Consider the following 27603-nt stretch of genomic DNA (forward strand, 5'->3'; position numbering starts at 1 on the left):
TAAAACTTTTTTTTTTTTTTTTTTTTTTTTTTGAGACAGGTCTCCCTGTAGACCTAGCAGGCCTGGAACTTGCTATGTAGACCAGACTGACCTTGAATTCACTCAGATTTGCCTGCCTCTGCCTCCTGGGATTAAAAGCATGCACCACCATGCCTGGCTTAATTTTTTTTTCTTTAAAAGACACTGTTTAGAAAATAGACCAAAGACATAATAGATGGGCAACCACTGTTTAGAATCAATATAGCTGAAGAAGAAACTGTCTAATTGGAAGAGTCAATCGAGGAAATCTCTCAGTAAGCAGTAGAGAATGCAAAATAAATAGAAGAGTTTAAAGTTAAACAGTATGGAAGCTAGATGTAAAAGTGATAATATCCAGATGATGAGTTCCAGAAAGAAGCAAATAAAAGAGAGATGGAGAATATTTTGGACAAAAAACATACATTTCTTACAATTAGCAAAAATGAAGAGCCTCAGATTGAAAATATATAGACAAAACAAAGAAAATTCTAAATGCTTCTAGAAGATCAGAACCGTACTAGCGTCAGCAGTGCCTGCAGCTTTATCTACAATAGAAACTACAGATTTAAAAATTTTGTTTGCATTTATGGGGGGAGGATGGCATTGCCACAGCAGGCATGTGGAGGCCAGAGGACAACTTGTGGGAGTCAGCAGCAAGTACTTTTACATACTGAGTTATCTCACCAGCCCAAAAATCACAGACTTTTTTTTCAGTATTGTTGCAAATGCCTCAAAATATTGTTTATACAAATCAGAACTTCAAAATGATTATTGTAATCATGTTATACTGGATCTCACTATATAACAAATAAATAAGTACATTATTACTATGTTAACATTTTCTTCTTGTTTTTTTGGTGGGAGGAGGTTAAGATAGATACTTACTAGCTGGGCATGGTGGTACTTGCCTTTAATCCCAGCACTCAGGAGACAGGCAGGCAGAGCTCTGTGAATTTAAGGCCAGCCTGGTCTACATAGTGGGTTCCAGGCCAACTGGAGCTACAGGGAGACCCTGTCTCAAAAAGACATGGGGAAAAATGATAGATGTTTACTATGTAGTCTAAACTAGCCTAAAATTCTCTATATAGCCTGAACTAATCTTGAACTTGTGATCCCCCAGCCTCAGCCTCCCCACCATACAGCTGGTCTGGAATTTGTTATATAGACCAGGTTGGCTTCCATCTCACAGAGATCCACCTGCCCCTGCCTTCCTAGTGTTGGGACTAAAGGTGTGCACCACCACACCTGGCTCAATTTTATTTTTATTTTATGTGTTTATTTTTATTTTATGGGTGTTTTGTCTCTATGTAAGTGCACCACCTGCCTGCAATGCCCTCAGAGATCAGAAGATGGCATCAGATCCCCTGAAATAGGAGTTATAGAAGGTTGTAAGATGCCATGTGGATGGTAGGAACTGAACCTGAGTCCTCTGCAAGAACAGCAGTGCTCTTAACTGCTGAGCCATCTCTCCAGCCCCTGGCTTCACTTCCTTAAGAGCTGTATGGTAATACCATTAGTTCTTTTGTAATTCTATTTATTTTATACACTTAAAATATTATTCTGAGAAAAGATCCCTAGGTTTCATGCTATTGCTAAAAGGGTCTGTGGTACACAGGCACAGAGGAGCACATGTAGAGGCTGGGAGTTCCCGATCTAAAGGGTGAAGGGCATGGTCAGATGCGTCTTCACCTTGTCCTTGTTAAAGCTGTATTGCAGACATGTGAATTTCTTTCTCTTGCTGCCTGTAAGCTCTTATGGGGCAGCAATGGTGCCATATTTCCTTGGGTCCTCAACACCTGCAACAGGACTTGATGCCCATTGAACCATCCCCTAGAGAGGATCTACTGTGTCTAAAGCATGAGTGCCATGAGGTGAGATAGGCCAACAGAGAGATTCAAATACAAGTAGTAAATTGATTCATTTAAAGAACTGCCCAAGGGCTGGAGAGATGGCTCAGCAGTTAAGAGCACTGATTGCTTTTGCAGAAGGCCCAGCTTTGATTCCCAGCATTCACGTGGCAGCTGACAACTGTCCATAACTCCAATTCTAGGGGATCTGATGCCCTCTTCTGACCTCCATGGGCATTGCACAACATGAATGCACTTACATACATGCAGGCAATACACTCATACACATAAAATTAAAATAAAAAATAAAATATTTGTATAAAATAAAGAACTGCCCAAAGGCTGCTTAATGCCAGCCACCATAGTTGGCTCTGGGACCACAGGGTGAGGTGAACTGTCTTTATTCCCAGTGAGCCCCCTTTCTTGCCAGTGGGGAAAAAAGACAAGATTTCTGAACACAATAAATAGAGTGAGGTCAACTGGTCTGAAAAGGCAGGGTGATTAGGGAAAAGGGAATTAGGGAATTAGGGAAAACCTAATTCTTTTTTTTAAAGGCTTAATTATTTTAAATTATGTGTACATGTGTGTGTCTGTGCATGCAGGTCCCCATGGAGACCAGAGGCATTGAACACTGGCTGGAATTAGAATTATAGGCAATTGTCAGTCACCCAAAGTAGGTGCTGGGAACCAAACTCAAGTCCTCTGGAAGAGCAGAACCAGTTATGTGTTCTTAATGGTGAGCCATGTCTCCAGCCCTGACATCTACTTCTTAAACCTATATCTGTCAGCCCTTTCTATGCCAAAGGTTACTATAAAATTTAGAAAAGGATGCTCCCCCCCATCCCTGCTACTTTTGTTTTGTTTTAAAGTGAGGTTGTATGTATTCCAGGCCAGCCTTGAACTCACTATGTAGTCAAGGATGACCTTGAACATCTGATCCCTGTCTTCGCTTCCTCCACCTCCTGAGTGCTGGGATCAGAGGACATTATGATTTCAAGTTAATGTGGTGCTAGGAATCAAATCCAGGATCATATCCATGCCAGGCAAGCACTCTACCAACCAAGACATATCTTTAGTCTGATTATCTTCTTAAGAGGAAAGTACAAGGCTCTCCTGAAGGCAGTTTACCTTGGTGCAGCTGGTTTGGCCTAGTAACCCCTGTGAAGTGGCCCCTTTACTGGCCCAGGTGTTTCAGGGGCTAGCCCGTGCTGTCACGGGATGGATGTCTGCCCTCTCTGGAGTTTTCTTCCAGGTTAAAAGACTCTGTGATGTCATTAATTAGTTAGAATGGGCAAGGTTGCCTAGTTATATTGAGGCTCTTTTTCTTCCAAGAGATCAGAGTTAGGAGAGGACCCCGAACTCGCATACATGAGCTAAGAGACCAAGGGAGGGCTCAGAGGAACAGCAGCCTGAATCTCTGGGCCAGATCATCTGTCTAGGAAGGATGTTGCAGACCCAGGGGGACTGGAAACTGAGGCTATGGTACCCAGGAATGAGAGATCTTGGGAAAAATAGGGCAGCCAGATTTCCAGTTGATTAAGACAGAATCTCACGAAATTACATGGGGTAAGGTCAGGAGGCAGAGGCAGAAGGATCGCCAGAAGTTCAAGGCCAACCTGGGCTGTATAGTGAGACTCTGTCCCAAAAAGACCAATGGAGGGGCTAGTGAGATGGCTCAGTGGGTAAAGGTGTTTGCCACCATATCTGACCACCTGAGTTCAATCCCTGGAACCCACATGGTAGAGAGAGAACCAACTCTTGAAAATTGTCCACTGAACTCCATATATGCACCATAGCACATGTGCACCTACACACATACACACACACACACACACACACAAACACACACACACACACAAACACCAAAAAAAAAGAGGAAAAAAAATTAAGCCCAAAAGAGGAGATTGTTTTCCCTAAAGAGGTATAAGTTCCAAATACAAAAATAAATTCATGCCAGGTGTGGTGGCACACACCTTTAGTCCCAGCACTTGGGAGGCAGATGTAGACAGATCTCTGTAAGTTCAAGGCCAGCCTGGTCTACATAATGAGTTCCAGGCCAGTTGGGGCTATAAGGAGACCCTGTCTCAAAAAGACTAAAAATTAAAAAAACAATAAATAAATTCAACAAATCCTAAAACATTCCTCCAGAGAAGCACGGCCTTAAAATACAGAAAAGATTAGGATTGGTACATCTCCAATCTGTTCACAGTCTCAGCACCATACATGTTCACTGACTGGGAAAACACTTCCTAGGGCCCCTTCAGCGACCTCATCTGTCCCCAGCCCTGGCTGGCCTCTCTCACTGAGACCTAGTCTCCCTGATTCTACCTGCCTGAATATCCTGCTTCAGCACATGGTGACACAGAACTGGGGACTGTCTCCTCAGGAAGAGGAGCTCTGTGGAGTTGAAATTGTATGACAAGCACATCAAATTAAATCAACCAGATATTTTCAAAATTCCTCTCCTTGATTTGTTTCCCATGATAATGACCCTTAAATTTTTTTCCCAAGGAAAATCTCAAAAAGCTTAACTTTTAAAATCCTGTAAATACTTGTTCAGAATGACACAGTCTTGGGTTCACCCCTCAAATAAAAATGTGGCTAGCAACAGGCTTTCAATCTATCAGACTGGGTAAGAAATTCATGTAGTCATGTGACAAGAGAGATAGTCTCAGGCATGTCAAAGGAATGTTGGGGACAAAGAGAGAAAGGAAGGGATGTCTATTGAAGAAAGGGGCAGGGACATGAGACTCCAAATAGTTTTGAAGGGCAGAATGGAGGCAGATGGGGTGTGTGGGAAGAGGGCTGCTGGGGAGTTCGAAGGGCTTCCAGGGGTGGGAGCTAGCTTGGTCAGTAGAGTGATGCCTCACACACATTAGGACCTGCATTCCACCTGCAGAAACCAGGTAAAAATGCTGGGTGTGGTGGTGGTGTGCATGTAATCCCAGTGCTGGGGAGGTGGAGACAGGAGGCTCCCTGGGGCTCGCTGGCCAGTCTTGCCTCACTGTGAGTTCCAGGTGAATGAGAGATGCTGTGTCAAAGGAGGTAGGTGGTGTTTCTGAGGAAGACCCCCAAGGTTGTCCTCTGGCCCCCACATGCAAGTGCACATGTATGATGCACACCCCATACATATATGAATACACACACATACACAGACGTAAGACTTCCAGTTGACCACAGCTGCTCAAGAGTAAGAGCTATAGGATCACGTGGTCAATGCCCAGTCACTAGTGATCATTCTAATGAAAAGTGAATAATCTATTAAGGACTGCGGATGTTCTATCCGTTTCCACTTGTTGGCAGGAAGTCTGGATGGAGATTCTTAGCACCTCTGACCCTATGGGTCCCTTATTCTACTGACAAGACATGGAGATACCAAATGAGCCCCTCAGAAAAAAGATTAACATCTCATGGCAAGTTTCTTGGGAAACCAAATTTCTTTTATCACTGGCCTGATCTCATGAACCTAACACTCCTTGGCACAGACATCGCCTGCAGCAACACCAACTGTGGTGACGCCAACCATATCACATGCAAAATGAAACAGACACTTCGAGTTGTCTCACTCTGAGACACATACATGCAGAATGAAACCTCAGGTGTTCACACAGCCTCCAAAGCAAGAAAGATCCCTCAGGCTCCAGGGCAATCAGCTCCCCCATATTCAGAGATGAATGTTCAGCCAATCTTGTTCTCAAGGCTCCCGTGAAGCCAGCACGACAAGGACAGGTTAGATTAAGTACCCTCATTTATTATGGTCTTTCTCCCTCTCAAAGACTCATCCCCAAGCTGAGGCCCTGACCTACTGCCAGAGGCAGCTTCAGTTTGCCAGCGAGGAATGTGATCACCAGACCCCTGGGCAGATTCCAAGTCCAGCAGCCACAGGGCCTGAAGCCATAGAACCCTGATAGCTCAGGCCTAAACTGGAAATGTGTTGAAAAGGGACCTCTCAGGCCAGATACTTTGATTTCATAAGTTGGTCCATCTTCAGCTCAAATATGTCAAATGGAGGTGCCATTGTCATTGGAAAGCCAGTAACAGGATGCTGAGTATCCAAGAACCTGGGGTTAGTTCTCCCTCGGCCATGGGTAAGGGACGATCAGTCAGGAGGTTGCCTGCTGGTCCCTGGCTGACTCATCCGCAGAGCAAGGTCTGGTCAGCATCAGCAATACACCAGGCCTGGCAGGGGACCCTTAGTTCTCCTTCCATGACTACTGTAACCTCTTGGCTACTGCAGTGATCAAAGCCGCTCCCTTCCCACTGCCGTCCTCTGACAACATGAATGTCACGTCACACTGAGGGGCCAGATCTTCCACTGTCTCCTGCAGAACTCGAGAGAAGCTGGGACAAAGAGGGAGAAATGCCATGAGCTCTTGCATGAGGGATCAGCAGATTATGTTTCCTTCCTGACCTTAAGCAGGGAAACTCCACACAATCATCAGCCAACTGTGGTATTAGCTGTGGGCTTTCACAGGGCCTCCTTACCAGGTTAAGGAGATACTCTCGGTCCTAGTTTTGAGTGCTTTTATCCTGTACGGGCATTGGACTTTGTTCTTTGTCGGTGCTTTTGAAAGGATTATATGGTTTCTTTCTAGCCTCTGGTCAAGTCTTAGTTCAAGAGAGAGGATTTGGGGCTGGCAAAATGACTCAGTGGGTAATGGTACTTGCTGCTAGGCCTGATGACCTGAGTTCAATCCCCAGACTCCACATGATGAAAGGAAAGGAGAGAACTAACTCCCATTCTGACTTCCATGTGTGTGCCATGGCACGCATACATACACACATACATGTACACCACACAAAATAAATATAGTTTTAAAAAAATTGTGGAAAACAAACCCTCAAATATATGCCCCCAAGCAGCAAACTGAAAGAAGCTGTGAACCAGCTGTCAGCACCACAGGAATTTTAGAAGCTAGTTAATACATTTTCTTGTCATAGAAATAAAATTGGAAACATTGAATAAAAACAATAGCTTCCATTAGTGATACTATTAAACTTAAGCCTCACAACAACCTATGAATATGATTTCTTTTGTCCTCATTCCACAGAAAAAGACTTGTGACTCTAAAAGGGTAAGACACTACTAGCCCTAGCTGGCTTCCATAAGGCAGGCCAGGGGTCAACCCTAAGTTGTGTGACAGGGCTCTTAAGCTGTCTGTCCACTGACTCTGAGCTGAGAAAATGACAGCGTGCCCATCCCTGACTAGCACTCTGTGCCATGCTGACCCGCCCTAGGAGATCAAGTGGGACTGTAGTGTGCTATGTGCTGTCTGTTTAATCTGTATGCATGCCACCTAAGTGGCAAAGGTCATTGCTGCTGACCTGGCACAGATGAGGACCCTGGCTGAGGTTTAGAGGCTTACTACCAGCCTTGTGTGGACAGCCAGGACACAGAGGCACCAGCCCTTGTCTCTGTTTAACAGCAGCAGCCAGCTCTAGCATGCTTATTACCTTCCCAGCAAAGGATGGGGTGGCATCTTCCCACTGCACAGTGGGAAGGGAAGAAGATGAGTCCACCCCTGATTGGAGCATGCCTTCCCTCTGCCCCACTCCCCAAGACCCTCACAGGCACTCACTGAGGGTGCAGCTTGTACAGCGTGCCATCCACACCCACGGTGATCTTCAGGTGCTCCAGCCCCTGGTCCTCTCTCTTCTTTTCCACAATGGCAGCCATGCCTGCACCACAGAGCTGGGCCGCCCGCCGGGACACAGCCCCACACACCTCCTTCACCACAATGCTGTCTTCACATGTACTGTCCAGGCCCAGCTGCTGCAGGATCCTTCTGACCTGCAGGAGGGCCAGCCGATCACTGTGGGCAAGTAGAACAGGACATCAGCAGCTGCTCTCTGGGGCTTGGGAACTGCTGGACAGGGCCCTGAGCCTTCCCACCCTGTCATGCTTTAGCCTGAGGAAGGAGAGAATGATCCAAGCAAGGGTACAGGGGAGCAGGATGCCAGACACACAAGTAGGTCCAGCTTCCCAGGAAGTCTCATTGCCTTTAAATAGCTAAGTGTGACTACCCTCGTGTTAGGCATATTCCTGCCCAACATCTCACTAGGAACTAATATTAGGATCAGGCCCCAATATAGTAGGTGCCCATTTTCAGAAGAGGAGCCTGAGGTTAAGAGTGCTAGAGACCAGACTTTTTTTATATACAAGTCTCAAACCAACTCAGTACCCTCCCCCCACGGTACTTTTTTCCCATTCTGGAGGCCAATTTCCTTCTATTTAACTTTTTGATTCACTTTGTATTCATTTAGTCACTAGTCAGAAGAGGGTGTCAAATTCCCTGGAACTGGAGTTATAAACGGTTGTTAGCTGACTATCTGTATATGGGTTTTTATTTTTTGTAATGCAGCCTCTGGCTGGCCTAGTAATCATTATGTAGTTCAGTCTGCCAAACTCATGGCAATCCTCCTGCCTCTACCTCCCAAGTGCTGGGATTACAGGTGTGTGCTGCCATACCCAGCTAATTATATACTTTTGAAAGTTGAGCTATCTTCTCAACAGTAGCCAGCATAGGGTTGGGGACATTCAATGATGGAGTGACTAAATGAATACAAAGATATAACAGCATCTTCAAGAAGGGGAACCAGTCTGGAGAGATGGCTCAGCAGTTAGGGCACTGGCTGCCCTTGCAGAGGACCTGAGTTTGGGTCCCAGCACCCACATGGCAGCTAACAACTGTTCATAACTCCAGTTCCAGGGAATTTGACACCCTCTTCTGACCTCTGCAGGCTTTGCATGACATGAGTGCACTTACATACATGCAGGCAAGACAGTCATACACATAAAATTTAAAAATTAAAAAAAAAAATTTTAAAGAAGAGTGGGAAACCAGCCTGGAGAAATGATTCAGTATTTAAGAGCACTGGTTGTTCTTACAGAAGACCTGGGTTCAGTTCCCATCACCCACATGGCAGCTAAGAACTGTTCATAACTCCAGTTCTAGGGGATCAGACACCCTTTTCTGACCTCTGCTGGCATTCTACAACACAGGTGCACTTATTATATACGTGTATGCAATACATTCATACACATAAAATAAAAATAAATAAAATATTAAAAAAAAAGAATGGGAAACCTTAGCACAGACCCACAACTGCTCAGTGTGCAGAGAATAAGAGACTGTGGAGTGTCGGTCCTAAGTGGGACAGCTGTATCACACTCCCTTTTTCCAAGGCCCAAGGATCATTGCAGAAGAGGAGACAGAAAGACTGTAAGAGCCAGAGGTAGTGGATGACTATAATGACACTGTTCTCAAGACACAACAGGGTAGTTGGACACATGAACTCAGAGCGGCTGTTGTCGGGAGCCATGCTTGACATAAGCATAGGAAAAAAGAAGTGTGCCACTTTAAGAGCTTCTGAGCTCTCTGCTTCAGTGGTCTGAGCCGGCAGGCTGTGCCTCCATGATTAATTAGGTCTTCTAGAAACTTAGTTTCGCTTCTGTCTTCAGGCACCTGAGTTGGTGATGTAATGCAGCTATGTGCTGCGTCCTTAGTTACTTTCTGTTAGTAAAATATCCTTGGTGATTCCTTGGTTACCCAAAATCTGATTCCTATATAAGATCTGTGTTCCTCACAACAAAAAGCCATTCTGTGATTGCTCACCTGACTGCTAAGAATTAAACTTTTTATAGTAAAATCAAAACCTTTGTCTTGACTTTGGTCTTGGGTTCTTTCTTGTTGAAGCTCCAAGCCTGGTGGGCTTGGGGGGGGCAGTCGACAAATGGCGCCCAACGTGGGGCCTCTCATCCCTGAAGAAAACCAGCTTTCCCTCTGCCAGCAGCCATCAGTTGTCAATAGCTCCTCAACTAGGGATGGGATGTTGTGACCCCCCCTCCTCCATTCATGCTGGAATTTTGTGTGTCTTGATCTTGTGTAGGTCTTGTGTGTGCTGTATACCTTTATTAGTAATCTTTGTTAAGTTTTGTCTCTTAGTTCCTTTTACTTGAAGGTTTGCTGGACCCTGCTTTGAGATTCTTTTAAAATCTAAAACTACTTCAGGTCCTCTAATAAATGTTGGGTTTAATCAATTAACATAAATCAATTGCTATTGAGTTCAAACTCAATTTATTTTCTTTAAAAGCGTATTTTAAGTTGTTCTTTTCACGTTTGTTTCACATTACCTTAAGTACCTATATTGTGTTTTAAGGTCACTCTTTTTTTTTACAGGGACCTCTCTATTAATAATTGATATCTCCCTGCCTACAGTGTTGCCACATTATTGATTTACATTTCCATTTGTTAAATTTGTTTCATTTTACTTTGGTTACTTACCTTGTAAGTAAGTATATAAGGTTGCTCTTTTCCTTGCAGAGATCATTCTTGTGTGGAACCACTACTTGTCTTCTACCTCTTGGAGTATGATTATTTTTACTCACTTCTTATAACATTATAATACAGATGGTACATCGGGTCCTGAAACTTTAACATTTCAGCATAGAGCTTCTTTGTATTAGGTTGTGTGTTCTTCTAATTGCATTTTATTAATTTTGCCCAGCTAGCTCAGTCGGTAGAGCATGAGACTCTTAATCTCAGGGTCATGGGTTCGTGTCCCATGTTGGGCGCCATTTGTAGAACGCCCCCCAAGCCCACCAGGCTTGGAGCTTCAACAAGAGAAGAGTCAAGACAAAGGTCTTGATTTAATTATAAAAGTTTAATTTTTGACAGTCAGGTGAGCAACCACAGAATGGCTTTTTGTTGTGAGGAACACAGATCTTATATAGGAATCAGATTTTGGGTAACCAAGGAATCACCAAGGATATTTTACTAACAGAAAGTAACTAAGGACACAGCACATAGCTGCATTACATCACCAACTCTGGTGCCCGAAGACAGAAGCGAAACTAAGTTTCTAGAAGACCTAATTAATCATGGAGGCACAGCCTGCCGGCTCAGACCGCTGAAGCAGAGAGCTCAGAAGCTCCTAAAGTGGCACACTTCTTTTTTCCTATGCTTATGTCAAGCATGGCTCCCAACAAGCTGTGACAGCACACACAAGACCTACACAAAATCAAGACACACAAAATCCCAGCATGGATGGAGGAGGTGGGGTCACAACATCCCATCCCTAGTTGAGGAGCTATTGACAATTGATGGCTGCTGGCAGAGGGAAAGCTGGTTTTCTTCAGGGATGAGAGGCTACCCATGCTCCAATAGATGAGCCTACACCCATTCACATACTGTCAGCACTAAGTGGACTCAGGGAGCTTAGAAAAAGTAGCATATGAAACTGGGAAGGAACAGTGGTGGTAGGAATAAGGGAATTCCTCCCCTTATTAGAGAGAAGGAAATGAGGGCTGAATTTGATCAAAGCACATTATATGCATGTATGAACTTCTCAAACAATAAAAACAATTTAAAAATGAACATGTTCAGAGAAATGGCATAATAGGGATAAGCTAGCCTCAAGTCTAGACACTGATTAACTCATAGTGAGCCAATGATATTTACTACTTGTGAGCCTCAAGCTAAATCATGTGAATGTGCATCCTTGCTTCAGTGAACCATAGGAAAGATGAGTACCCTCAAGAAAGAATGACCTAGGGGGCTGGAGAGATGGCTCAGTGGTTAAGAGCACTTCCTGCTCTTACAGAGGACCCAAGTTCAATTCCTAGCACCCATGCCAGGCAGCTGACAGCCACATATAACTCCAGCTCCAGGCAGATCTGTCACCTCTGGCTTCTGAGGGTACCTGTATTCACATTACATACTACCACCCCATACACACATACATGGTTAAAAATAATAAAAACAAATCTTTCACACAAAAAAGAATGACTGACAAGCAACCACTGTGGCCAGGCAGAGGACAGCGGGTGGCCAGGAGTCCAGCCAGACTACAGAATGTTTTACAGACCCTGAAGATGCATTTTCATGAGGTTCATGCCATAGCGAAACAATGGGTAATAAGGCACCATGTGCTGTTTAGTCTTGTATATTGATGTGTGTGCTTTGTTTTGTTTTGCTTTAGTGAGTTTATTTTGGTATTTGTCCTTGCACAGAAAAAAAAAAAGCAGAAGGAAAGATATTCATATATTGGTCAGGTTTTAAGATTTTTTTTTCATATAGATTATTGTCTCATTTGTAGTTAAAATTTTTTTGATTTATTTTTATTTTATGTGTATGAATGTTATCTTTTTGTGTATATAAGTGCACCAGTGTCATGAAGTACCCATGGAAGACAAAGGAGGGCATTGGATTTCCTGGAACTGGAGTTACAGATGGTTGTTAGATGCCATGTGGGTGCTGGGACTTGAACCTGGGTCTTCTGCAAGAGAGCCAGTGCTCTTAACAGCTGAGCCATCTCTTCAGCCCCAGCTTATTTGTATTTTTTAATTAATTAATTAATTTTTATCTTATGTGTAAGAGTATCTTACCTACATGTATGTAAGTGCATCACATGTATGTAAGTGCATCACATGTGTGCAATGCTCATGGATGCCAGAAGAGGGCATCAGATTCCCTGGAACTTGAGTTCAGTGGATGGATGTTAGCCATTATGCAGCTACTAGGAACCAAACTTGGGTTCTTTGCAAGAGCAATCAGTGCTCTTAACTGCTGAGTCATCACTCTAGCTCCTGTATTTTAAAATTTTTATTTATTTGCAGTGCTGGGGATCAAACCCAGAGCCCCCGGTGTGCTAGATAAGCACTCCACCACTGACTCCTTATCTGGATTTAGTTTTTTTGCATTTATCTATTTATTGTGTGTATGTATGTATGTATGTATGTATGTATATGGGCACAGGTATGCTATAGCACACATGTGGAGGCTATGGGACAACTTGCAGGAGTTGGTTCTCTCCTTCCATCATGTGGGTCCAGGGATCAAATTCATAGATGGTCAGGGCTGGAGAGATGGCTCAGTGGTTAAGAACACTGGTTGTTCTTGCAGAAGACCTGGGTTCGAATCCCAGCACCCACATGGCAGCTAACAACTGTCCGTAACTCCTGTCCCAGGGGATCCAACAGCCTCTTCTGGCCTCCCCGGGCATTGCATGACATGGGTGCATTTACCTACATGCAGACAATACACACATACACTTAAAATAAAGAATAATAAATAAAATATTTTTTAAAACTCATAGATGGTCAGTCTTGGCAGCAAATGTTTGTCCCTGCCAAGCCATCTTGTTGGCCCATTTATTTGTTTTGTTTTCATTGTGTTTTGTGTTGTTTATTGAGACAAGATCTCCCTGGAACTCCAGATAGCCTGGAACTCACTACATAGACCAGGTTGGCCTCAAACTCACAGATATCTACCTGCCTCTGCCTCCTGAGTGCTGGGATTAAAGGTATGTGCCACCACGCTTGGCTATCTGCATTTTTAAATGCATTTCTAAAATGAGTAACATTTATGTATTATTTTAAAAGGGTTATTTTAGAGCTTATAAAAAAGAAAGCCTGGGGCTGGAGAGATGGCTCAGTGGTTAAGAGCAGTGGCTACTCTTGCAGAGGACCGAGTTCAGTTTCTAGGACCCACATGGTAGTTAAAAACCATCCATAACTCCAATTCCAGAGGATCCAATACCCTCTTCTGACCTTTGTGAACATTGCACACATGGGTGTACTTACAAACATGCAGGCAACACATAGGCATAAAATAAAAATAAATTAAAAAATATAAAAAAAGAAAGCCTGTAACTCCTTCCAGGCTTCTTCACATTTGCCGGCTTCTTTCCTGCACATTCTCTTCCGCAATCCTCAGAGAAAGTCTGACAGTTAAATTATATCTTCTAACGCAGGAGAGAGAGGTCCAGAGATGTGAAGCAGCCTGCCTCAGGTCATACAGCATAAATAAGCTAAGAGGCAGGGATGAAGCTTAGACTCGGACGAAACTGAGACCCAGGCTCTTGACTAAGACTGACTATGGTTGTCAAGCTTGAAATGGCCCAGAGTCAGCACAGCGCCTACCACTTCCCAGCTGGCACTAGACGTGATGGTTTTCTTCTTATTCCATGAAGGCTTAAGGAACTACAGAAATCAAAGCCTCCAAAAGCAAAAGCAAATATTTCTGTCTCCAGTTTTTTCATGTGTGTATGGTATGCATGTGTACGTATGTATGTACATGTTTTCATGTGTAGACATACATATGGTTGCACGTACATGTGGAAGCCCCAAGGCTGAGATCAGGAATCATCCTATATTGCTCTTCTACCTTATTCATTGAGGCAGGGTCTCTCCTCAAACCTAGACTAAGCTGGGTGTGGTGGTGCACTCTTTAATCCCAGCACTTGGGAGGCAGAGGCAGGCGGATCTTTGTGAGTTTGAGACCAGCCTGGTCTACATAGTGAGTTCTAGGCCAGCTGGGGCTACAGGGAGACTGTCTCAAACAAAGAAAGACAAACCTAGACTAGTCTCACTAGCCAGTTTGCTCTGGGGACCTTGTCTCCACCTACTGAGGATGGAATTACAGGCAGGATGCCATACCCACCCAGGATTTCCATGGGTTTCTGGGGATCTGAATGCCAGACCTCAAGGTTGCAGAGCAAATGTTTAACCATTTAACCACTTAAGCCATCTCCTCGGCCCCATGGAAGCAAATATTTCTGGAAATCTGGCCTCAAATTCACTATGTAGCTGAGGATGACCTTGAACTCCTTTTTTGTTTTGTTTTCTTTTTCTTTTCTTTTCTTTTTTTTTTTTACCAGCCTAGAACTTGCTAGGCCTGCCTCTGCCTCCCCAAGCACTGGGATTAAAGGAGTGTGCCACCATGCCTGGCTTTTTTTTTAGGCAGGGTCTCTTACATCCAGGCTGGCCTTGAACTTGAACTTGCCATGTAGCTGAAGATGACCTTGAACCTTTCCCTTGCAGCCTGACCTGCTCAAGTGCTGGGATTATTGGCATGTACCACCACATCCAATTTATATCGTGCTGGGAATGAAACCCAGGGCTTCCTAAATGCTAGACAAGCCCTCTACCAACTGAGCTATATCCCCAGCCCTGAAACTATGTTCTTAAAAAGAACATGTCCAAGGGGAAGTAAGTGACCATAGGAAGTGCTCCTTTTCTCAAATGTTTCTACTCCTACATAAATAATTCATAAGATGCAAATAACTGTGAGCAAAAAGAATAATTATGGTGATACTCAGAATAACAAAAAGTCATAAATTACAACCTATTAAATGGGAAATTTAGAAAATTATAGTATACTAACAACTAACTTTTATGTAGCTATTTGAAATGATAATTACACTAAAGGGCTGATAAAAGGAAGTTCTCTTTCTATAAGCGGTCCAGCTAATTTGTGCAATGCTAACATTAGAGTTGCAACAGTTTATATTAATGAAATAACAGACCCAGACACAGGCACCAATGACACGTAAGAACATAGATGAGACAGGGGCAGACAGTTCACCACCTGTCCAAAACTTAACACTTAATCTGACTGAGCATCCAGGGAGACTATAAGATTTCCAGAAAATACAAGCGATGGAGTAATGTGCTAAGTGCTACAATCAGCACAATCTGGAACTCAGAAAACTTGTAGGATAAGATGATAGTTTCTGTGCTGGATAGCTTTAATGTGTCAACTTGACACACTTGGGTAGAGGGAGCCTCAATTGGGGAATTCTCTCCATTGAACTGGCCTGTGGTCATGTCCATGGGGCATCTTCTTGATTGTTGAGTGATGTGGGAGGGCCCAGCCCACTGGGGGTGGTGACATCCCTGGGCAGGTGGGCCTGTGTTGCATAAGAAAGCAGGCTGAGCAGGGGCCAGGGGAGCAAGGCAGTAAGCAGTGTTCCTCCATGGCCTGTGCTCCAGCTTCTGCCTCCGGGTTCCTTCCCTGAGTTCCTGCCTTGGGCTCCCTGATGAACTGTGACCCGGGAGATGTAAGACAAATAAAGCCTTTCCTCCCCAAGTTGGTATTGGTCAGAGTATTTTGTCACAGCAATGGAGAAACAAACTAGGACAGTTTCTGTAACAATTACGTCATTAAAGAAAATAAGAAAGGGAAGAAAAAACTGTAGATTAAAAGAGATTTAGAAGCATATACCAAGCAAATGTCATTGAAGGACCCTGTTTGGATACTAATGCCAACAAGTCAACAGATTCGTTTTGCTTTTGGTTTTGCTTTTTGGGCAATTTAGGAAACAAGAACTCTAAGAAGATATTTTGCTATCAAGGTGACATTAGCTATATAAAGAATGATAACGGCACTGTGGTTATTTAAGAGCTCCTACTTTAGAAATACATTTTGAAATATTTATAAACGAACTGCCAAAAGTGTGGGCTTCGTTTCAAATTCACCCAGCCTGAGGCAGAGGCAAGAGGAGGTACTGACAACTGGGTTTGGTGGTGAATCAGTCTTTGTTAGAGATGCTAGAAACACAGCGTTCATTTCACTGATGTTCTACTTCTGTATGTGTTTAAAATATCTCTTAATTAAATAGTAAAATAAAAACCAGAAGCCAGGCATGATAGGCAAGTACAAGTCACACTTGTAACCCCAGCACTTAGAGGCAGAGGTAGGAGGATCATGAATTCCAAGCCATCCTCACCTACATTGCAACTTTGAAACCAACCTGGACTACATGAGGCCCCATCTCAAATAACAAACAACAATAAAACAGAATTGTAAATAAAATTTTCTATGATCAAACACTGAATAAACAATACGTGAATGTCAAATGTAATGACTGCAATTATCAAAAAAAGTTTGCATATATTCAAGAACTTAAAAGGGAATATAACACACAAAAGCCAAAACATTTGCATTTGGTAACAAGCATATGGGTGATTCTTTTTTTGTCTTTTTGAGACAGGGTCTCCCTGCAGCCCAGGCTGACCTGGAACTCACAGTGTAGCCCAGGCTGGCCTGGATCTCAGAGATCTGCCTGCCTCTGCCTCCAGAGTGCTGGGATTAAAGGCATGTGCCACCACGCCCAGTTATATGGGTGATTTTTTTCCCTAGGCATGCCATCTTTTTGGAAATAAAGGAGGATTATGTCTAATTTAACTCTTGTGTAGTCCTTTTAGATCCTGGGTAGAGAACCCAGTCCTTTGGGCTTGAGTGACCTGAGGCTACACCAGTGACCTGAGGCTACACCAGTGACCTGAGGCTATACCAGTGACCTGAGGCTACACCAGTGAACTGAGGCTACACCAGTGACCTGAGGCTACACCAGTGACCTGAGGCTACACCAGTGACCTGAGGCTACACCAGTGACCTGAGGCTACACCAGTGATCTGAGGTTACACTAGTGACCTGAGGCTACACCAGTGACCTGAGGCTACACCAGTGACCTGAGGTTACACTAGTGACCTGAGGTTACACTAGTGACCTGAGGCTACACCTAGGGTGTTGACCTTTGGGCTGTGATCTGATGCCAATAGAGAGAGGAATCCTGGGTCAATTGCATGCCTAGTCAGGCCTTCCTGCTTACTTTTCTCTCTCTCTCTCTCTCTCTCTCTTGATTCCTTTTTCCCCCCTCTCTCCTTCTTTCTTTCTTCCCTTTTCTTCTTTTCTTTTGACAGGGTCTCACGTATACCAGGCTGGCCTCAAACTCACTATGTAGCCAAGGATGACCTTGACTTCTGATCCTCCTACCTCCCAAGTTCTAGAATTACCCATGTGCACCACCTCACCTGGTTATAGAGGTACCAGGGATCAAACCCAAGGCTTCATGCACACTAGGCAAGAACTCTACTAACTGAGCTATATTCCCTGTCTTGCCTTCATTTTCAAATCTTAAACTTGCCCACCCATGTTGTGATGACAACCACCCCTTCCAGAGCTGAGTAAGTAAATTCGATCATACATCACCTTTCAATCTGGGACAGGAATTTGGTTTCAAAGATGCCCCTGGTCCGGAGTCGCTCTGAAATCTGTCCTCGGAAGAGGAGCCCCTGCTTGGTCAGGTCTATCAGGATCTGCCGCACAATCTCACCCAGGTACATCCCGCTGGTCATTTTCTCGTATCTGTTTGGAGAAGAAGGACAAGGGTGGTGAGGGCAGAAAGTAGCTTCTGAAAGGACCTAGGTCTAGGTGTGGAAGGCATGCCACCGGCACCTGAGGCCCTAGTTCAGAATGGCCTAGGGAGGCTCTCTCCTCAATAGAGCCAGAGACGTCTGACTTAGAGGATAGTGTGGTGTGAGAAAGCCAGGCTTTGGAGTCATAGCGACAGTGAGCCAGGCCCCAGCTTCCCACACCTGGCCACGTGATGTAAGCCAGCACTGTGAGTTTCATCTGCCAACCAGAGAACAAAGCAAGGCACCAAAGACTACAGGACTCCCTGGTTTTGTGCTGCCAACCTGTTCTTCTAGAAATCTCTGCTTTTTTGTTTGGCTTTGTCATTTTGCCTTAGATACAGAGTCATCAGCTCTATCTTGAAGACATCTGTCCCATTAGAAATCACCCCTGTGAGCTAACATCTAAAGTACCAACTCTTGGAAGGTGCTAAAAAATATGTCTGTTCCTTTCTCCCTTTCCACTGAGCTCTAAAGGGATGAGCAGTGAAAGGGAACAGGACTTAGGAAACACTGGCATTGAGAAGCCCTCTGCACACATGAGCAGGATCCCATGCTGTCCCTAACAGTGCTAGGGAGCTGAACTCCCCCTTATCTGCAGAGGTGAATGAAGATGTGAGCCCATTAAGACCTACATGCTGGCCAGGTGTGGTAGAGCACACCTTTAATTCCAATACTCAGGAGGCAGAGACAGGCAGATGGCTTTTGGATCAAGGTTAGCCTGGTCTACATAGTAAGTTCCAGGCCAGCTGGGACTACAGTTAGACCCTGCCTCAAAAAGACAAAAATTCAAAAACAAAACAAAACAAAAAACTCCCTGTGTTCTGGCCTTGTACCCTCAACTGTTCAGGACACCATAAAAAAATAAACAATGGTGACTACAAGGCAAATTCAAGTAATGCCCCAGTAAACTCTCAGTCAAGAAATGTGTCTCCAGTGGACAGACACAAAACTCAGAAACCTGCCCCTTGAAAAGAGCCACAGTACTCAAATGTCCAAACAGGATTCAGAGATAAAGTCCCATTTCTTTTAAAGCAGAGGTGAGAATTGAACCCAAGGCTTTATGCGTGCTAGGAAAGTGCTCTACCACTGAGCTATGTCCCCAGCCTGAGGTCTCTTTTTCTTGGAACAAACCCTGATTAACCTGGCTTCCACCTTACCTGCCTTCCAGTCACAAAGCTGTCAAAGCAGGGTAGGGACCATTAGCCCCATCCTGTCCTCACTCAAGCCTCTTCCTATACAATGTTCAGCTCAGCAGACCCCAAGGTGCCCAGGTCTCAGCACAGTTCTAACTTCTTCAGTATCTAACTTGCTCACCGCCCATCATAATAAATCTGTTTCCCCTTAGTTTATGTATTATGATACCAAGCTTAACTGGGACAGAGACCATATGACTCATCAAATCTAAAACACTGCCTGGCCCTTTACAGAAAAGGTTTGCCAACCTGTTCCAGAGGAAGGCCCAGGTTCACAGCTGAGGCCTACCATGCTAGCTGTACCTCTGTCTAGCCTTTTCTCTCCCACTCACGAACATGCATCAGAATATGGGTGGAAATCTCCTGTCAGGTATTTAAAAGTCATTCATTATCTTCAGTCTTTTTAGTATAGTTGGCAACTGGAGGGTCTGTAAGCCATGGTAAGATGTGACATCATGCTGAGAAGAAGCTCTCCCTTCCATCCCAGGGACCCCCTCCCCCACCCCACAGAGCTCACTGACCTTAAAAGGCTAAGGACCTTGACCTCGAAATTGGACCTAGTAAAAGCCCATCTGAGGATTCACTAGATCACCACACCCCTGCTCTGTGGCACTCAGGCACCCAGCCAACAGACATTCGGACAACTTCTGACTCACTTCCAGAGTGCCCCCACTAGCCTTTATGGTGCCTTATAATTAGAAAAGGGACCCCTTGCTTCTGCCTGTGAGAAACATCATGAGAGTGTTCTTTCATTCCAGTAAGATCCCTCCCTGACATCTGACAGAGAGGTATAGTAAGTGTAGAGAAAGAAATCATGTTGATGATACAAACACAGAACTGCTCCCTTGGTCTGGTGGAGTCACTCTCTGAATATGTGGCGTGAACTGGACAGTCTCCCTCCTCACCTCTGCTTGCCAGGATTCAAGGATCCCTCATCCACCTCCTTGTCATACTGAGTGCAAATATCATCTATGCAGCCATTATCTCCAAATCCACCCCACTCTGTGTTGATGCACATCTTCCCTTCATCCCCTTCCACCAGCTCGATGTTCCTCATCTCCTCCATGTAGCATACATTGCTTCCGGTCCCTGGAAGGAATTGCGATGGGACTTTAGTCAAGATACTGCTAGGTCTGAGAGAGGTAACAGAGGGCCATGATTAAGTCAGGGACTGGGCTACAGCTGGGCAGAATTTCAGCTTCCCACTCAGCTGGCCAGCCCTAAGAGCTTTATGGACTTCTTATGAAGAAAAGATGAGGAGATGTTCCTAAGTTTTCTCCACATGGTAAGTAGCCAATGAATGGTCCTGCCATCTTCTCTGTCATCATCATCATCATCAGCCCAAAGGCAAACAAAGCTTCCAAAGAGCCACAGACTTAGCTGTCAGCATTGGAAGGGGCCATAAGGAATAGTCTAATCTTGGATAAGTGGACATCTGGTGCAGAAGCCACTCTTTTTCCCTTCCCCATGACCTGGCTCCAGAACTCCCTCCACACAGCAGTCCAGACCAGGTACCTATTATATTCACTCACATAAGGTGGCCTCTTGGATCTGGCCCAGCCTTCCTACAGGCGAGGAAATTCAGAAGAGATAGAATGCTCAGCCTGCTCAAGCTCACAAGTAGGTGGAAGTCTGAGGAAGGGGAGCCTCACTGGACCTGAGCCTCTCAGTGGATCTGTGTCTGCTTGCCCCACCTTCTGCTCTTATTTAGGAAGCCCAGACAAGTCCTGAAACTACTTAACTACTTCCCCAGTCCTGTCACTGCTCAGCTGTGCCTGTCACTAGCAAAGGCCCTTTGTGCTCATCTCCACCTGTCCCCAGGCTCTTAGAGACTCTTCCCTAGAGGGCCTGTATTACCTCGGGCCACTCCTCCCTCCATCTGAGCTTCCTTCCAACTTCCCCTACCCCCACCTGTTCCTATGCACCTAGAGAGCCAGAGGAATCCAGGGAACAGGGATGTATGGAGCAGAGTCAGAGTTAGAGCCCAGCTCCTCAGCTCCATGCCACTTAACCAACCGTGGTCTCCTTCCTCCCAAGACAATGGCCATCAATTGAAAATGCTATTGGTTGGGAAGAAGGAAAAAGTGGGTGGATGGGGGGTGATAAGAGAGGGTAAAGGGGTGGGGGAGACATTGCGCCCATCTCTAGACAAGACTCTGACAATGGAGCAGTGACCCCCACCAGCCCTCAAGAGGGTCAGATGGGACCAGGCCAGTGGACCATACCTGACTACTTACCTGCAATCAAGCCAATTTCACACTTAGGATCTTCATAGCCACAGGTCATCATGGTCCCCACCGTGTCATTCACCAATGCAACTATGTCCAGGTCAAACTCCTGAAAAAGAAGCAGCTCTGCTGGAAGCAAAAGGAGCAGGGGGCACATCAGCCCAGGGTAGCCCAAGGGCTGAACCACAGAGCCTGGGCATAGGATGGCAGAGCAGAGGGTACAGGGGAAAGGGGCAAGGGGCAACTTGAGCCTCCCCACCAGAGCCTACATTTCTCCTCTTGATAGCTTCTCTGAGCATGTCCACCACGTCCTCCCCCTCACAGTCAGTAGCCTTGAAGCCTTTGGTCCACCCTACGAGTGTTCCCTGGAACAAAGCAGGGGGATTTCATCAGCAGCAGTTCACTAGGACCACAGAGCAGCTCAACATCTAATAGACACTGAGTCTGGTCACTGGTAGAACAAATGTGCTTTGGATCATGTTTCACGGCTGCAGCCTAACATGGCCCAGACAGGGGCTACTGCACTGGGCTCTCAGCAGCTCCACATGTTCTTCAAGAGTCAGATGTGTCACTGTCACTGCTGCACAGACTCTGGAGCATGAATGATCCCACTTCCACCGAATCTATGACAAACTGAGATATCTTCATGGGCAGTTAAACAAGGTTTGTCAAATTATCTTTCCTCAGTGAAAAGTCAGGGGCATCCATCCCATCACTCCACCATCACTCCAATATCAAGGAGACCTACTGTCTTAGCCACTGTAAGGGAACAGTGAATGTTAGATAACTGCATTTATATACACTGTTAAATGAAAGCTATTAAACAAATACAAATAGACAATTATTGCACTTTAAAAAAATTTTTATTTATTATTTTTATTTTATGTATATGAGTGTATTGCCTGCATGCATGTGAGTGCACCTGTGTCATTCGATGCCGCGGGAGATCAGAAGAGGGCTTCGGAATCCCCTGAAACTGGAGTTAAGGACGGTTCGTAGCCGCCATGTGGGTGCTGGGAATCAAACCTGGGTCCTCTGCAAGAGCAGTCAGTGCTCTTAACCGTTGAGCCATCTCTCCAGCCCTCCACTTTTATTTTTTTTATTTATCTTTTTTTTTTTCGGTCTTTTTGAGACAGGGTCTCCCTGCAGCCCCAGCTGTCCTAGAACTCACTATGTAGACCAGGCTGGTCTTGAACTCACAGAGATCCATCTGCCTCTGTCTTCCCAAGTGCTGGGACTACAGGCATGCGCCACCACACCTGGCTCCACTTTTATTTTTAAAAGTACACAGACACTTGAAGCTAGGAAAAAATATCTAGAACCATATGTATCCCAAGAGGGTTGACTGGCTCTTGCTGAGTGCAAGATTATGAACACCTTTTAGTCTTACTTTTTTTTTGGTCTTTTTGAGACAGGGTCTCCCTGTAGCCCTAGCTGGCCTGGATTCACTATGGAGACCAGGCTGGCCTTGAACTCACAGAGATCCACCTGCCTCTGCCTCCCAAGTGCTGGGATTAAAGGTGTGTGCCACCATGCCCAGCTAGTCTTACATTCTTATTTGTCTGTGTTTTCTACCTTTCCTAAAATAAAAATGTGTAATTTTCATAATTCTGAAAAGGTAGCATTTTAACATTTAGAAGGATGCTGTTAGCTTGAAACACGAGTTCATCTAGCCCAGTTCTATAGTTTAGAAAGCTGGGAGTGGGGACAGCAGGTGGAGTGCGGTGCTGGGCCAGGACAGGTGGCCCATAGAGTTGATGGACAGCACCCAACCCTTGGTGAGACACCATGGAGGCCCTCAGGCAATAAGCCTCAGGTGTCCTCCCCACAGTCCTCAAGACACTGGGCCTTCTTGCCTCTTTATTGGTTAATCCATAGAGCACAGCTTAAACTGAAAAGCCTATTTCTTATAAACTGAAACCACACAAAAATAATATATAATCTTTCTTTTTCCTCTGCAGCCATTGGTGACTTTGCTCCCAGATGGTCACCCTCTTCACCTTAGATGAGGAGAGTCCTGAAATGTCAGTGCTTTGGGTCAGAGGCCCAACTAAGTTCCAGGGCCCATCAATCTTTCAGAACCACTGACAGCTGCACACGACTCCTTCCCACACAGTCCACCCATTTTTAATGGCAGCAATAGCACAGAGGTACATAAGTCTTGAAAAAAGAACCTAACTAAAATGTTACTGATAAAATAAATCCCCCATTAATTCCCCATCCCTCAATCTGAGAATAACCTCCACTATAAGTACAATTAGAATCTTTCCAGATTTTTCTCTCTCTGCCCATGTGCACTTAAAAAACATTTTATTATTTTTACTTTATGTGTATGAGTATATTGCTTGCATGTGTATAAGTGCACTCATCTCATACAATGCCCGCAGAGGTCAGAAGAGGGCATCAGATCCCCTGGAACTGGAGTTACAGATGGTTGTCAGCTGCCATGCGGGTGCTGGGAACCAAACCCGGGTCCTCTGCAAGAGCAGTCAGAGCTTTTAACCTCTGAGCCCTCTCTCCAGTCCCTTATGTGCATTTTTAAGTAAATAAACATTTTGTGTGAATTGCTCCCATTTGTTTTTCTTGCTCAGTAATGCATTGCTGAGACCTTTCCAGGTCATGTAATATGGATCTGCTATATTTTTTCACCGAACAAAATAGTCCTCAAACAACTGCACAGAACTTTAAAAAAATTCACAAACGCACCTTACATGATTTCACTTCTCTTTCCAGGGTCATGCATGTGTCATGCCCCTTTCCTGCATACTAGGCCATATTTGAGGGGACCACTCCTCAGATCTAACCAACCATGGATCAGAAATATTCAGAAAGGGGTTGGAGAGATGGCTCAGCAGTTGAGAGCACCGGCTGCTCTTGCAAATGACCCAGGTTTGGTTCCCAGGACCCACACAGCAGGTAATAATGGTCCATAACTTTTCTGACCTCCCCAGACATTGCACAACATGATGTACTTAACATATGCAGGGAGAACACTCATATATATAAAATGAAAATAAAAATAAAATATTTAAAGAAAATATTCAGAAAAAGAAACTACATGTGTGCTGAGTGTAGACTCTCCTCACCGATCTTCCCTACAGCGGCCTCCCTGGCTCTCTCCACAGCATTTATATCGCACTACTTTCAGTGATTTAGAGGTGACTCGTGGTATTCAGGAGGATATGTAAGGCCTAGGTGGGCACTATGCCATTCTATATATAGAACTCGAGTGGCTATGGATTGTGGATCCCACCTCCAATCCCCTTTGAATACCAAGGAATGACCATTAATTCTTTTGTGAATTTCAACACCCAAAATAAGGAGAAATGGAATATGGTAAACGGAAAACAGGTAAATGGTTAAAATCCTCTACACTATGTGTTCCCAACTGCTCTGAGCCTGTGAGGCCCTAAATAGTGTGAGCAGTGGCCTGGGAATGTAGCTCTGTCAGTAGAATGCTTGCCTAGCATGCATGGAACCCTGGGTTCAACTCCCAGCACTGCATGTATTGGGCATGGTGATGTATACAATTCCAGCACTCCAGAGATGGAGGACAGAGGAACAGACGTTCAAGGTGACCCTTGGCTACACAGGCAAAATGAGACCCTGACTCAAAAATAAAATAAAACCATAATGTAAGTATAGACATAAAAGAACCTTGAAATACCCCAGAAGGGCCATCTCACCTTGTCGATGCTCATCTGTCTACAGGGAAAGGAGAACGTGAAGCCCAGAGGTAGCTGGGCTCCCTTGAGGCCCATGTACTCCAGGAAGTCAGCAATGCACTGCACAATATGATCGAACAGCTGCAGAGAGAGAGAGCAGCCTTCATGTAAGGCAGGCACTGGTCAGTGTGGTGGCCCCCACCCAGGCCTGGCACTCACCTCCTCACCAGTACCCTGCATGATCTCCAGAGGGATGGCAAAGATCTTGTTGTACATTCGCACTGACCTCCGTCCACTTCGGATCTTCACCAGAAGGACCCGGAAGTTAGTTCCTCCCAAATCCAGAGCCAGAAACTTTCCTTTCTCTGTGGTAGACAAAGTGAAGGGAGCATCCCACTAGCATACATTGAGCAAAGACCCATGTCAAACACTGTGAAGAAGAGTTTCTGTTCCTAGCGTCCTGGACCAGAGAGGCATCAGGCACCTTGAACCTACCTTGGGCCAGAACACTTAGCCCCTATTTCCCCTGAGACCCAGGTACCACCTCTACTACTGCAGAGCTTTTGAGAAACAGCTTTTCATCTTTACCCTGTCTTTCCATGTCTACAGGGTGTGGAGGCTGGGTCTTCAAGGTTCTACTAGCAATAAAGCTCACTGACCCATGGGCCCCGGCCACCATGTTCTAAGTGTAGGGCTTCGGCCATAGGGCATGTTGAACCTGACACTCAAAGGTGAATCCTGGTCAGTTAACCCGAATGCAAGGGACTCTGAATGGTGTTTCCATTCTGTTTGAACAGCATAGGGGAATCCTTTATCAGAAGTGTGAAGCAATTATTTTTTTAATTATTTATTTATTTGTTTTTTACTTCATGTGCACGACTGTTTTGCCTGTATGCATGTAAGTGCATCATGCATATACAATGCCTGTGGAGCCCAGAATGGGCATCAGATTCCCTGGAACTGGAGTTACAGATGGTTGTTAGCTGCCATGTGGATGCTGGGAATTACATCTGGGTCCTCTGTAAAAGCAGCCAATGTTCTTAACCACTGAGCCATCTCTCCAGCCCCCCTTTTTTTCTAAATGATTTTTATTTAATATGTATAAGTGTTTTGCCTGCATGTATGTAAATATACCTCATGTGTACAATGTCCACAGGGGCCAGAAGAGAGTGCTCGATCCGCTGGATTGAAGTTACAAACAGTTGACGCCATGTGGGTGCTAGGAACCAGGTCTTCTGCAAGAGCAGTCAGTGCTCTTAATCACTGAGTCATCTATTCATCCCTCCAATTCTGTTTTTTGTTTATTTTTTTGTTTTTTTCGTTTTTTTTTTTAATCTTTTCTAGACAAGGTCTCCCTGTAACCCCAGCTGGCCTGGAACTCTCCGTGTAGACCAGGCTGGCCTTGAACTCACAGAGATCCACCTGCCTGTACCTCCTGAGTGCTGGGATTAAAGGCATGTGCCACCACACCCGGCCTGTTTTTTGTTTTTGTTTTTTTAAATTTTACTTATTACTGTGTGCAGGTGTGTGTACATGATGTGTGTGCATGGGCACATGTGTCATGGTTCATGTATGAAAATCAGAGGACAACTTAACTTTGTGGAGTTGGTTTTCTTCCTCCACCTCCATGTGAGACCAAGGACTCGAACTCAGGCTACCAGGCTTGCAGAGCAAGCACCTCCACCTGCTAAGCCATCTCACTGGCCCATATGAGCCAGTTCTTGCTCCCCCTCCCTGATTCCCATGCTCCTGACTAGAAAACCACCTCCAACCATACAGCATGCTACTGTGCAGGCCCCAGTTGCAAGACCTCTGCCACCCAGCATCAGAGCCTGGCCCATAGAACCTCTCTCCTTGCTTTCAGCCTCCCTCTCTTGGATCTAACCACACTGGTCTTCCTGTTCCCTGAATTTGCCAGACATCACACCAACCATCTCTCTGGCCCCTTATTCTGCTCTGTTTTTCTTCATGGCACCTGTCATTTCCTGGTATCCTGGGACATTTACTTCTTCAAGGTCTACCAGCCTAAGCCCTACCCACAAGGATAGTGACTCTGCTCTAATGCTGCGCCTAGAACCGAGGCTGACACACACATAATCAGTGCTTAATGGAGCCTTGAGGAATGAGGGGAGAGGGAGTGAAGAGATGGAAGGAATACTTGGCTGGCTTCTTTCACTGTTTGCAGTTTTTTGCTCGTTTGTTTTGCTGTGCTGTTTTCTCTACATTCAAAGGATTTGGGTTCTGGAAAGATCTTTGCTGTTAAGAGACTGAAGGTGCATGATCCTCAGAAGTTCATTTAACCTGCTGAGTTGTACTTGTGCCATTTATAAAATGTCTTTGCATGAAATTCCAAGCCTGATGACCTGAGTTCAGTCCCCAGAAGCCACATGATAAAAGGAGAAAACAGACTCCCGCAAGCTGTCCTCTGATGTCCACATGCATGCCATAGCATGTGTGCATTCCCCCCAAAGTACACACACAATAACAAAGAAATGTATCTTTTAAAAATTTAGAAAAATGCTGGACATGGTGGTACATGCCTTTAGTCCCAGCACTTGGGAGGCAGAGGCAGGTGGATCTAGATCTCTGAGTTCAAGGCCAGCCTGGTCTACATAGTGAGGTCCAGGCCAGCTGGGGCTACAGGAAGACCCTGTCTCAAAAAGACAAAAA

The 27603-nt window shown here is 45.0% G+C and overlaps 1 protein-coding gene and 1 non-coding gene across 3 annotated transcripts in view; one reads left to right on the forward strand and one right to left on the reverse strand.

Annotated features, from left to right (window-relative positions):
• Window positions 1-5342: 5342 nt before the first annotated feature.
• Window positions 5343-27603, reverse strand: part of Hkdc1 (hexokinase domain containing 1) — a 62488-nt gene continuing 40227 nt past the window's right edge. For both annotated transcript variants that reach the window (XM_008827811.3, XM_029560966.1), the window contains exons 11-18: window positions 25153-25298; window positions 24955-25074; window positions 21538-21633; window positions 21278-21377; window positions 19946-20129; window positions 17642-17797; window positions 7445-7678; window positions 5343-6206 (exon numbers count right to left, since the gene is read on the reverse strand). In XM_008827811.3, coding sequence (XP_008826033.1) covers window positions 6077-6206; window positions 7445-7678; window positions 17642-17797; window positions 19946-20129; window positions 21278-21377; window positions 21538-21633; window positions 24955-25074; window positions 25153-25298 — 1166 coding nt within the window. In that variant the 3' untranslated portion in view covers window positions 5343-6076. The remainder of the gene's footprint in view (window positions 6207-7444; window positions 7679-17641; window positions 17798-19945; window positions 20130-21277; window positions 21378-21537; window positions 21634-24954; window positions 25075-25152; window positions 25299-27603) is intronic.
• On the forward strand, window positions 10368-10440 carry Trnak-cuu. The gene has a single exon. It is a non-coding gene; the product is annotated as a tRNA-Lys (tRNA).

Source organism: Nannospalax galili, unplaced genomic scaffold, assembly GCF_000622305.1.
Source record: "Nannospalax galili isolate Female #2095 unplaced genomic scaffold, S.galili_v1.0 scaffold853, whole genome shotgun sequence".
Lineage (NCBI taxonomy): Eukaryota > Metazoa > Chordata > Mammalia > Rodentia > Spalacidae > Nannospalax > Nannospalax galili.